The sequence below is a fragment of the Pyrgilauda ruficollis genome, unplaced genomic scaffold (genome assembly GCF_017590135.1).
Source record: "Pyrgilauda ruficollis isolate IOZ18807 unplaced genomic scaffold, ASM1759013v1 scaffold3, whole genome shotgun sequence".
Lineage (NCBI taxonomy): Eukaryota > Metazoa > Chordata > Aves > Passeriformes > Passeridae > Pyrgilauda > Pyrgilauda ruficollis.
In genome coordinates this window covers 5,411,281-5,424,591 of record NW_024524377.1, presented here as the reverse complement: position 1 = coordinate 5,424,591, position 13,311 = coordinate 5,411,281, and the positions used below count along the sequence as shown (strand labels likewise).

Below are 13,311 nucleotides of genomic sequence, written 5' to 3'. Positions count from 1 at the left end.
TTCCAGCATGTAAATTTTTTACAATGCTTGCTGTAAAAACACTTTCCCACATTTATCCTTGTTTTGGAGTCACATTTACCAAGTTTTGAAGCTCTGGCAATAGATAAGCTTCTCTGATGAAAATGTGAGGCACCTCTGCAACTCAGAAGAAACCGGGCTATCTCCCTCTTGTGGTTTTCCATGCAAACAGCCTCAACTCCCTCTGTGGGCTCAGAAGTGCCTAAAGAAGTGTTTTCTCTCAAATATCAACAAATTGTAAGCAATTCCAGTCACTACAGAAAGTGTTCTTCCTAGAAAGAATGAGAAAGAGATTGTTTTCACTTTATTTTTATCTACATGGTATTTTCTTGCAGAAAAACCACAGAGATTGAAAACGCAGTGCTGACTCCTGAATAGCACCACCTGCAAGAAAGTGGGGGGAAAAAAGTTACAGAACAAAGTAGATGAACAAACCCAACAGTGGAGGAGCTGTCAGGCTTCTCTAGGTAAGTGCTAGCTAGCTGAACACACAAACTGCAGCTCTAAAATGCTCACACTTGAGTTACACAAAGCACATTACATCTCTACCTCACAGACCAACCTCACTCCTCAAAAGCCACAGCGGATATGTAGGGACCCATGCTCAGAACTTCCCATGTCATGAGATTAACAAGTCTGACACCAACATAAAAAGAAATTTTGTGCCTTTATTGGAATGGTGTTAGGCTTTAAATACACCAAATTTTGATAACCTGATTATTTGGTTTAATTAGAAATGACACTACAGAACTGCAATACTGGTCCAACAGTCTTGTCTTTACTTCTTTTTTTTTTTTTCTTTTAAAGCAAGAGATAGTATGAAAATGCACCAAGTAATCAGAAAGCACTAGCAGGCATTGGTTAATCCAAGATAGTAGCTTCTTAGTTCCAAAAGCACTCGCATTGTATGGAACCCAGGATTTAGACTGGTCATGATTTGCAAGAGCTAGTTGCACGAGTCATGACTTTTTTCTTTTTTTTTTAATTTACTTTCAAGTTGGTCACTGGTAAATTTTTTTCCTCAAATATTACAGTTTCTTTTATTCATATTTTTCCTCAAAGTATAAAAAAGTATGAAATATAAACAAGCTCCTGTATTGCACCCATGAAGGGGTACAATGGAAGCATTAGAGAGCTGACTATCTACACACCATCAAATCCCATCAAATCTTGGATAATTCATTAATATACAAAATATCAGGGCACAGAAAGAACTAAAATCCACTTTTTTTTTGTTTTGTTACGCACAGGTTCAAATAATCAATCTAAAGAAAAAACGTGATCATTTTGGCTTTCCACTACATCCGCATGTTGAGACACTTATTAAAATGATCCTGCTTAATTGTGTTTGGTCTTTTTCTTATTGTCAAGTCATGTTTGTTATCTTAATACCAGCCATCAGACAAACAAGTAATCAGAAAGACTTTTCCTCCTCCCCACTTCCCCAACCCTGACCCCTGCAGGGTCAGCTTTAAGACATGACTCCAAACACAGGGTTGTGACGACAGATGCTAGGGCCAATCTCTTCATAATCTTTTTTGGTATGGCATACTTGGTAGAATTCAGGCTGTAAAGGGAAGGGAAAAAACATTAATGTATGGTATAGGCATCTTATTTTAAGAATATTAACTTTTATGTAGTCAGTGGTAAAAAACAAAGCACAGAAATCCTAAAATTAACTTACATCATGCGTGGCTAAACACCAATGCAAAGAATATATTCTGCCACAAAACTAACATTGCACTATTTAACAACTCACACAAAGCTTTCATTGAGCTTTGTTTTGCTCTTCAAAGTCTTTAAAGTCTAATGCAAAAACGGGGAAGATATATTTACCACCTGAAGCCTATCAGAAATTCCCCAATCACATTTAATATACAGTGAAGGTGAGATGAGAGCTCCAAAAGCCCAGTCAGAATGGCTCAAACATGCCCAGCTTTGCAGCTAAACTCACTGTGGAAGCCAGCATTGATCCTCCAAACCAGACTGCATATCTCTGCATATGGTGTGTAATGACTTGGACATCAATGGGCTTCGGCTGCAGAAAAGAGGAAAGAAAAGCAACACATTAAAAGTCACTTCTGCTGGTAAGAAACAGATCTAGTTTTAAAGGAGTATATATACCAAGCTTAATTTTAATAAATGAATATTTTCATAAATGTTGTGCATGTAAATTTACATTTATGGCACCAGACTTCCCCTTGTACAATGAAGAGTAAGAAACAGCTCCTGCTTATGGATAAGTTACCTCCTTTATCAGACAGGGATACTTTCATTCACACCCATTTTTTCACACTATGTTCTGATTAATTTCTTGATGGACTATTTATGCATTTATAAGCACTGACCCATACTACCTAAACTTTTTTAAAAACACACACTTTAGGAAGGTAATTTCCAAGTTTCATGTGATTATTCTAACAAAGCATCAGTTGCAGATTGGAAGTTTATCCAGGATCAATACAGTCAGTCATGCTTTTCTGAACTGCAGCACTCATTCCAGTCAGCCATTCCCTTTTCCCCCCATAGGCACACAAGCAATTCCTTACTGTGCCAATCAAAACTGCCAGTGTAAAAGTTTCACAATTCATTTTTTCAGCCCAATCTGCAGAAATTTGAAACAGTATCTAAAAATGTTCTGTAACACCTTTGCAAAACTCCAGCCAGTGATTCTTTGCCATGCCTGGTACTTAGAATAGAAGAAGAATCACACCCCATTTCCTTACTCAGATTCTGCCTCCTTACAAAGGGGTCCAAGTCTAGTGAAGAAAACAGACATTAAATGATGCTTCTTGGGCCACAGAATTGTGTATTACTGAAATTTAAGAGTTCTCTACACAAGATATTATAAAGCTCTGCTGGGATTTTAAAGGATTGTTTGAGCTCACCTAGCTAGATTGCTACTACAAAATAAATGAGGAAAATCAATTTCCTTTAAAAGGAAAAGAAAACACTTTTTTTTTTCTCTGCTGGTCTTTTCTTCATGCAGAGACAAGAGAAAGATGCAACAGTTAGGTCAGAGGTCTGCAGTGGAAAGAGCACAAATTAAGGATGATGCAGTTTAGTAAAAACATGAAGTCCCTTTTAGGATAGTAAGATAATTGAGGTGGGAAGGGACCACATCATGCCTCTAGACTAGCCTGCTGAAGGCAGGGTAAGCTACAAAGCCAGAGGAAGGTATTCAGGGTTTTATCCAGCTGAACCTCAGTATCAGTAATCTCCCCACATGTACTGAGGCACTATCAGGCATCCAAAGCCCTCCCTTCTCTAATCAAGGCTCATTCCTCACAGGACACGTGCTCCTGACTCTCCTGGTGGCTCAACAATGAGCTCAATTCATTTCTCTTATCTTCAAGCTCAAGAGACTGAGCACAATGAGCTGCAACTGATCAATAAACACCAAGCACAAAGACAGCTGGAGTGGCCTACTGCTGGTATGTGACCAGTGTAATGGATGAACCTCTGAAAAGCCTCTATAAGAACACCAAATAAGATAAAGACATTTCAACAAAGACCACGGTCGTTGCAAGATGTTATTTGCACATTTTCCAGGTAACAGATGCTTGTTAGGTGCAGGAGCTGCACAAACCAACCTTCAGTCTGCCACCACTAAGTTCTTCACTAAGTTTCAGCCTGGCATCGACAGTCCTTTTCAAGTCTCGCTGTAAACGGCGCCCGAAGTCCCTGAACATGGTTGAGCCTCCAGAGAGGACAATATTCTGTTTTTAATAAAAAAATTTGTTAGCCATGTCTGAAAATGCAAGTCTTCACACTACCCAGTTCCTAAATTCTAACTATCTAAATACAGTTTTAAAAGTTAGTTAGCAGGTATGCTTTCACTGTAAATTACCTAGCATACAAGCATGACACAACATGAACTCACCAAGAGTTTGCCACATTAAAATTGTCTTTAAAATCCATTTATATCTTATTACATCTCACCATTTTTGCTCAGTTTTTTGTTTCCCTAATGAAAAAGCGCATTCTGAAAATGTCTAAGTGAACAACAAACCCTTCTTCATATCGGATTCATTTCTAGGAAAATGGTTAATTATGCTCATTTGGGATTGGTTTTTAAGATTTTCAAACATGTACCTTGATAAAAATCACAATTCTTCTAAAACCCATATATAAAACATAAACATTATAGCTACTGACCTTATATAGAGGACGTCTAACATCAATGGGACAATTCTGAATAACTTCATCTACTACTTCTGAGATTGGTTGTGTGAAATCAGGATTAGCAAACTGCAATCAGGAATAAAATCAAGTCAAGTCACTGTGAAGGACCACACATTGCAAAGGAAAAGAGGGAAAGAGGAAAATAAGGAAAGAACCATTATGTTATACTGGAGGTGTCATGAAAACCAATAATGGAAACAGTTGTGAAATTTTTTTGCTGCCATTTTAGGTGCTTTGTGTATCAACCTGGATTTGTACCAAGATTAACAGCAATCAAGAAGCAAAGCACACTGACTTACAACAACAGCCGGTATCTATTTATGAATATGAAGAAAAATAAGTAAAGATAACCACTTCTTTACAATTTTGCAAATAGGATTTCTCTCCTATCATCTAAAACAAAGTCTAGACAATTCAAGTCAACTTACCTCAGGATGGAAGAAAATCTCTGGCCCCAGGAATCTCTCGTAACCAACATCAATGGTAAATTCTTTCTTTGAGATAGCATTAATTCCAGTATATTGTTTAATCCACTTTGTACCATCTGTGTCATACTTGTTAAATTCTTTTACTAAGTCAGGGCAAACATAACTAAAGCGCTCCTGAAAATTGAATAGATACAGTTAGAACTAGCTAAAGTATAGAAAACTGGTAAGAAATTTTTAAAAATATAGTAATTTAAACTTTTAAGAATAAGTATTAAATTGGCAGATAAAGAATAGGCCTTAAAACAGCTGAACTGACGTTTACTGTACACAGGTAGATAATGGCTCTGCTACTACAGATCATTTCTGTGCAGTACTGAAGACTCTGGCTGAGCTAAATTACTTTCCTTCTGCTTTTCCCCTAAACTTCCAAGATCGTAAGAAATTAATTCTGAAATACATTGAAGAACTGCCAGAGAAACAAAACTGAAGTGTACTTTAAGCTGAATGTCTTTCAGAATAGCTTTGTTCTCTATGTAATGTGTATTACAAAAAAGAACACATTAATATTCAGAAAGAACACAAGAGCAATTACAGCTCTTTATATGACACATCCAGCCAACAGTATTTCCTACAGAACACTGCAATAATAATAGCAACAGGATAATAACAACAATAATGATAATGGAAGAGAAGAGAAAGGGGAGACAACAGGTGAAGAGTGAAATTCCAGGCCAGACTGAGCGAGTATAACCCAACTGTAAACCCTGTTATTTCATGTTATTACATTAACACACTTTTACATTACTTACAATCAGAGCCCCGTTGCTCAGAAGTACAATTACTTTCCGACAGTCTTGTACTTTAAAACCAGATACCAAGTTGTGATATAAAAGAACTTTAAGATCTGCAATGTTCACATTACCTTCACTGCTTTAGCTGTTTCCAAGGATTGTTCAGGAGGAATTCCTACTTCTCTCTCCCTCAGCAACTGCTGAATGAAGTATGTGATATCTCTGCCAGCAATTGGAATGTGTTTGATACAGCTGCCAATCACATATCCTTCAGCCTGTACACAAAATTAATGGGACAAAGGTACTGATAAGAACTATTTTCACCAAAGCTCAGAGGGAGAAAGGCATGGAGTCTAAATTCCTACTTACTACCTGTGATTCTCAGGCTAACGCTCTTGAAAACTGGCTCAGTTAATTACCACAAATCCAATTCTTCACAGTATAGTCTTACTTTACTTTGCATGGCATTGGTTCATAATTCTTACAAGGTTAGAAGGAACAGAAAGGTCACTAGTACATAAGGCAGACAAATCACTATACTCACTATTCCTTGGCCTTTATTTTCTCTTCAAAATGAGGTTACTCTTACCAAAAAGGTCAAGGAACCTTTTTTGGTGAAATATTATTTTAGAATAACTGATGTGGCCCTGCAGTCACAGCCACTGATGTAAGACGTTACAATCCACATGAACCAAAATTAATTTTCTGAAAGCAGGGAGAAAATGCATCATTTCAGGACATTAATTGAGGCTGCTCAGAACATCAGACTGGCCCATCCTCATCCATCAACCTACCCTTACAAGTCACACTCATCCTGGGGACCAGTATCAATGCATTAAAAACATCTGGTCTAAACAAAGAAGCCAAGTGTACAAGGTTGGCCTTCAGCCCTATCAGACCTCCTAAATCCAAAGAGATATCACAATCATAAAATGCTTGAATTTTCCTGTCTCATGTTCATACAAAAATGTCTTACTAACACAGAAAATAGTGTCATTTTAAAAAAAAATACCTACCACTACTTCACTATAGAGAAGTGTTTGTTAATTCCTTTTTATCTCTTTTATAACAGAAATGGTAGAACATTGTGGATAATTTGTTCAAGATGTTTAAAAATTTCAGAAGTAAATGACATTCTGCAAAAGAGGTTCATGCTTCAAATGATATAGACTACCTACTCTTATTTCAACTAAAAAAAAATCTAACCCACAAATCAGGAAAAGTTCAACTCTTTTAAACAATAATTGTCAACTACTAAGTAAAAATTTAAAAGTTTACCTATAGAAGGTCTGAGATGTCAATTGTTTCCTAAGTCTTATTAAAAATACACTAACTTGGATGAACAGTATGAACAAAAATTTAGCCACTATATTCCCCCAAAGTTAGTAAAATTGCTACATGACAGTGCGTGTTAGACCACCATCAATGCTACTGATTTAAAAAATTGATGTTACTGTGGCATGATAAAGCTTTGTACAGATTTTTGTCTTAAAAACTGTAATCTAACTTCATTCTAAAAATACAAATATATCTGGTACATAGACAAGAATTTAATTCCCCCAGGGAAGATGGGCAATAGTTTGACAGTAAGGAAAATTACTGCAACTCTAGGTGTTCATTATTTAACAAAACATCACATAATCATCCAAGTTTCTGCTTTAGCAACTTGATGTATTGGAACAGATATTTAACACTAAACAACCCTAGGGGTTGTTTTCTTCCAGTCAAGCAGGAACTTTGCCTTTGCTTGTATGGCTGAAGCACTACTAAATACTGGGGACAGATGAAGAAAAACTATAAACAATACTACATCTGCCCTCTAATACTTTGTATTATTTCTACTTTATATATAACAGACTGAGCTAAATGAAAATAAGAAGTCAAACTTTTTGTACTGACTAATGTAAAGAGCCTATTCATTCTTACCAGCAAGCCAAAATGCAAATGTGCTAAAGCAATTTCACTCATCACTTAGCATGGCCTTGGCAATTCACCTTTTAAGGTAAGTCACTGAGACAATTAGCCCTGCCAAACTCAGGGTTACAGAGAAGTTCAAGAGTTTCTGCACTACAAAATTAACCAAAACTCACACCCACAGCCCTGGGAATTATCTGACATTTTTGAAGACTCCTGTCTATAATTCAGTGTGTGTAGGTGGACACTTCAGAGAACTTAGAGGACAAGTAATTCTCCACTGAAGCTGTGGTGTAGCTCTGAGACACACTTACCACAGGAATAACATGAGTGACACCATCTCCACTGTCTATAACTGTGCCAGTCAGTGTTCGCTCTCCTACTTGCCTCGATGTCCAAGATGCAGCTAAGGCAAGGACAGCCTTGGAAAAAAACCACACTAAAATCAAATACTGGCAAAACATCTACCTGCAGACCTCATTTTCCACCACTCCTCCCAAGGACAGACTGGCACCCCCATGGTAATTTACAGCATGGAAACTGATTTAATAATATTATATATGTCTATACAACAGCTTAGAAAAAAGAGGCTGCAAAATGTAATTTATGACACTTGCCTGGTATTTTTTCAGCCATGCTCAAACATAGTTTTTCATTACTTCATAATGAAAGGGATTCAGTTCTTGGATTAATAGAGTTATTATGATGTGGTGTGGTTTTTTTATTTACTTATGATGCAACAGATATCATACTCTGCTGCTCAAAAGCCTGCAGAGGTAACAGAGGAACAGTATCCAGTAACCACCCACAGAATCAAAGCATGTCAAACATGCAGTGCTGGAACTGCCAACCAGAAGGACATAAACATAATCCAAACACCACTTACACAGTTTTTTCACAGTGAAATTAGTTTTAGCCCAAGGAAAAATACTGCAGCTGTGACTTTCAACAGCCCACCCCTTACCTGAACAGCAATATATAGCCCTGGAACGTTGAAAGACTCAAACATGATTTCAGCAGTATATTCTCTATTTTCTGGAGTATTTAATGGAGGCTCAGCTTGTGAGACAAAAAAAAAAAAAAAAAAAAAAACCACACACACAAAAAATAAAAAATGTTTAACTTACATTCAAACCAAACATTTGACTTTAAAAAAAAAGAACCACCAACTCCTAAGTTTTAAGATGAATCATTCAACAACAATAGCATATAAAAATAGTAATGGACCAAGGGTGCTTTGAAGAATTTATGCAAATTGCATTAAAAGAAAGAAAAACAAAAGGGCAATAAAAACTACATCAGTTACTGCTTAAGAATTTACATCCAAGACCCCCTCTGTGGGTTGGTTAGCACATTACAACTTTTGATTTCACTTGAAAGAATCAAGGACTATCAAAATATGTCAAAGGATGCAGTTTAGCACATTCAAAGACATTTTTTAGATTTCTCAGTGAAAAGAGCTGTTTTCCTTCAGAAGGCAGCAGTGTAACACAAGTTGATATGCTCAGCTATAGGAATGTACTCAAGTGAGAAAAGCCGAACATAAACCGTACCACAATAGTGTCCTACAGCTTTCATTGAAATATCAAACATACTCAAGGCTCTACTCTGAAGGAGAGTTTTAGATAATGCTACAGAATACTTGAGAAAATAAAACATCATTCTTCCATTGCAGCAACTGTGTAACAGGATAGTAAAAAGAGGAAGGAATCAGATTCCTCACAAAGGTGTTGGGACAAGGAGCCAGGGACACAACTCAACTTGGGAAATCCTAAGTAGGTATTAGAAAGAAAAAAGGTAATTTAAAGGGGGTCAAATGCTGGAAAGGGGCCCAAGTTGTAATGGCATTTTGATCCTTGGAAATAGTCACAGCTTGGCTGGACACAGCCTTGAGCAACTGGACCTAATTATTGCTTCAAGAAGATGGAGGCATTTAAACAGGCATGGCCAACACCCCTAATTCCAAACTTGGTCTGTAAATATCACACTAAACCAAACTGCCTATTTCTATGATCCTAAATAAAATACTAAGGAATAGCAGATGCTTCAGAGTAACATTGACCTTAATTGAGAGCTAATCAGCCCAAATATGACAATCAACCCCTCCAGTTTCACAGAAAATAAAAGACAGAAATTTACTCTCTAGATACTTCATCCAGATGGCAGTACTGTAAAAACAAAATAATTGCAATTATGCAAAGTCAAAACACAAGTATTGTTTTTATCTCAAACATATAAACTTGAGATTATTGAATCCAGTGGAAAAGGAAAATAAAGTGATGAATCAGACAATTTGGAGGGAAATGACAAGAGAACAGAAAAATGTTTCCTGTTCATACACGCTGGCATTTTTAGAAAATTAAAGAACCTGGATGGCTTAAGGCAGGTCAAGAAAGCTCCAGGTAATTTATTTACTTTTGCTTTCAGAACATGCATATTTACATTTAAGAATTTACATAAAACAACACATTGTTATTCATCGTACAGAATTTCTCAAGCAAGGCATAAATTTACCTACCAAAAGAAAATAATGGTCCTCAGGTTCTGCCCTTAAATACTTAAAGATTACTTGCTCCATAAACCTCTCCATCAAGTCCCAGTCTTCAACTATACCATGGCGGATAGGCCACTGTTGGAGAAAAATATCAAATTATAATTGGAAACAAAAAGAAAAAAAAGAAACAAACCCCAGAACCAAATAAAAAAATCTGTTTTCAACTGCATTAAAAGTATATGATCTACATAGGCAATAAACCTCGATTTAGGCTTCCCCTATTCCTATATGACACCTATTCAAAATTCTGATTCCAACCCTGAGTAGCAGAGACAAAACATTGCATTTTTCCCAGTACAGCAGAATGGTGGCACTGGGATAAACCAAAAGTTCCCCCAGCCCAGTGTCCCACTCGGATGCTGCTGACAGAAGCTGCCAAGGAACAAGGGAATGTGGCATTTCCATTTAACACCCTCTCAGCCTCCTTTCACTTATGAAGGAATATATATATATATAAAACAGTGTTTTGCAAATTCCCACAGGCTCCCCAAGGTCAACAAAACTTATACCAAAGCTTATTTTCTATTTAAACAGAATTAATAAATAAATAATATTTAAGTTATTCTTAAAAAAGCATTCTTAACATTATATTTACTGTACACGTGATGCTTGCTAAACAGGACTGAAAAATGATTTTTAAAATTTTTCTTAATACCTTGGTTGCATAAGTTGGTTTTTCTATTGCTTCGTCCCCAATGAAGAAGTCTAAATCATCCACACCTTTCAAAACCCTCCTTTGTGCTTGATCCACCACTTTTGCTGATTCTTTGATAGCAATACCTTCAACAGAGAACACAAACATTATTTTAGGTCATATATCCTACAGTAAAAAAAGAAAACCTACACTGGAAAAACAGACACACTGATCACAATCATCCTTTGTTTCAAGTGTAATTCAGAAAAGCTACATAGAACACAGATAATTTGACTTCCAGTCATGGGTAAGCATGGTAAGGACTTAAAACGTAACATAGTAACAGACTTAAATACAAATTTAATTGTTAAACACCCAACATGCAATCAGAAAGATAAAATATACTCTGAAACACTAAAATAGGATATCCCTACACATCTCTTTTTATTCAACAAACATGTCGTTTTCCGAACACTCCAATAACAACAACCATTTTAAGTATTATTATTAGTGTTATTCTTTTTTAAAGAATCACTCCCCAACCATCAGGGCTGCAGCTCCAGCAATATCTGCTGTATTTTTTCAAATCTTTAAAATAGAATCCTTTACACAGATGAGGAAATTCATATATCCAAGCAGCATTAATCCAGCCTCAACTGTCCTAAGGCTGTGCTCCAAAAGCTTTTTCAACAGCAGAAGTTATTTTTCTAGTTCTCAGCTTCAGCAAGAAGTTATGTTTGCTCACAACTAAGATTTAAAGTTATGAAAACAGCTGCAGTCTCAAGCCCAGCAGCCAGGGCAGCACAGCTACAGGACCTGGAAATCAGCAGCTGGCTAAGGGGTAAAGCACCCCAAGCTCACGGATCCTCCTCCCTTCCCACGCTGAGCAACACAGGCAGAGCCAGAGGAACCAACAAGCTGCGTGTTGTGAAAGTCTGAACAGGATGGAACAGAAGTCATTATTTTGAGCTCTTCAGGAAGAAAACTGAATCATACTGCAACTTCTGTAGCTGCTTACAGGAGGGCAGAGAGGAAGCAGAAGGCTGGGGGAAGCCAAACAGAAGGGGGGCAGATGGGAAGCAGAAGCTAAAATCACAGGGAAGGAAATGTCGCAAGGCAGGTGCTTGCTGCAAGTGAAGAGAGGAACCTTGACAAATATTTTCAGGTGATTGTTACAAAGCTCACACATCTGGGGGAATTATTCCGTCCAGATGTGTCTTATCCTCAAGAACTTTCAAGTAAAATCCACCACTTGCCACAGGATTATACCAACTTTCAAACCCAACTGTTTTTACCCTGTTACAAGCCTAAAACAAGATGGGAGGTTTCCAATATTTTGCTTCCCTCGAGGCCAGCTTGTTCAGCCCTGCTTTTGAAACATAGAAACTAGGAGTAAACAACCTGAATCACATCCTGAAAATACAAACAAGAAAATAAATCTTGCTGAAACCTCAGCTGATGTGCCTGAGGATGGGCAGCACCCCAGCAATATTCGAAGCACTTGCCTTTGGTTTGCTTGGCACAAGAATTAAGAGCTTTTAGGGGGGAAAAAAACAACATCCTTGCATTGAATCAATTTTTGTGCTGACACTACTCAAGCCAGTTTTTTCTTTTAGAAATGAAGTAAAAGCCAGCAGCTATCACAGATAAACTGAAATAATGAAAAATCGAGGGAACTACTGGGTAATGGAAAGAAGGTGACTCCCATTTTAACAAACAGCAGGAAAAACCTGCTTAAGTGAATAAAAATCAAACAAAATTAATGATCTAAGATCTAAAAAGCAGCCAGGGAAGAAAGTAGTGAACCCAAGCCGCATCAAAAAATTGGCTCAGTATATTCTCATTTACTTCATTTTCATGTAAGCATTTATCATCCCTACAGAAGCATATTCAGAATAAAATCAAGAACACCTCATAAGGAGATAAAAATTTGTTAAGAGCAGGAGTGAATAAGATAAGCTACAAGTGAACAAGGCACAAGGAATGCTGCTCAGACCTGTTTAACAGCAAACATTAATTTTAGAGAATCAAACTGATAAAATGCCACTGCTGGAAGTTCAAGGAGAAACCAAACCATTCTTCCACAGGGAGTAACATTAAGGAAATTATAGACACCAAAGTGCTTTTTCATAACATTTTACTTTGAAACTAGGTACTGCTGTACCCTATTTTTGTTTATTTAATGTGGATTAACCCAGTGCTATTTTTTTTTCACTCCAGGCAGAGGATTAACACAAACTCATGCCGTTACTGTAATTATCTGGTTTGGACTGCAGCACAAATGAGAAAAATGCCTTTTTTATTGAGAGAATTGCAGTCAAGGGTCATTTCAGCTGCAGGAGCATCTAGACTGAGCATCCTTATTTCCATACCCCACACTGCATCAAAAGGCCATCAAAAAAACCTCATTTCATCTCTTTCTCTTCAACTTTAATAGCATCCCTGCTGGACAAATTTCTCTGCTTAATGATCTGACAGGTCATTTCATTTCCAATGTTTAAAATATCATCTTTCTTCTTTTTTGGAAGAAGAAAGTGGTTTTCAAATGAAATAGCCAAATCTAAAGATGCAGAAAAAGCATGTAAACACTTTGTTTCTGAAATTAAATAACCACTTACCCATTTATATTTCAACAAGTGCTACAAAGTTTAAAGACCACTGTAAGCATTTTTTCAATTTTTAGAAACTTTTAGTATCTAATCTTAAACTCGCTTTTGTGTGAAAAGCAAAACTGCAGTGTTTTATATGACACTGAAATAAACTTAATGAAGTTAATTTGGAAAACCA

The 13,311-nt window shown here is 36.8% G+C and overlaps 1 protein-coding gene across 2 annotated transcripts in view; it reads right to left on the bottom strand.

Annotated features, from left to right (window-relative positions):
* Positions 1–666: 666 nt before the first annotated feature.
* The window catches only part of ACTR3 (actin related protein 3), a 28,655-nt gene continuing 16,010 nt past the window's right edge, over positions 667–13,311 (bottom strand). Inside the window, exons 3-13 of one of the 2 annotated variants that reach the window (XM_041473294.1) lie at positions 10,546–10,670; positions 9,855–9,965; position 9,476; positions 8,301–8,395; positions 7,651–7,758; positions 5,554–5,697; positions 4,632–4,805; positions 4,177–4,269; positions 3,612–3,737; positions 1,973–2,056; positions 667–1,585 (exon numbers count right to left, since the gene is read on the bottom strand). In XM_041473294.1, coding sequence (XP_041329228.1) covers positions 1,490–1,585; positions 1,973–2,056; positions 3,612–3,737; positions 4,177–4,269; positions 4,632–4,805; positions 5,554–5,697; positions 7,651–7,758; positions 8,301–8,395; position 9,476; positions 9,855–9,965; positions 10,546–10,670 — 1,157 coding nt within the window. In that variant the 3' untranslated portion in view covers positions 667–1,489. Of the gene's footprint in view, positions 1,586–1,972; positions 2,057–3,611; positions 3,738–4,176; positions 4,270–4,631; positions 4,806–5,553; positions 5,698–7,650; positions 7,759–8,300; positions 8,396–9,475; positions 9,477–9,854; positions 9,966–10,545; positions 10,671–13,311 lie in introns of those variants that run through there. The other variant, XM_041473293.1, reaches the window with a different exon arrangement.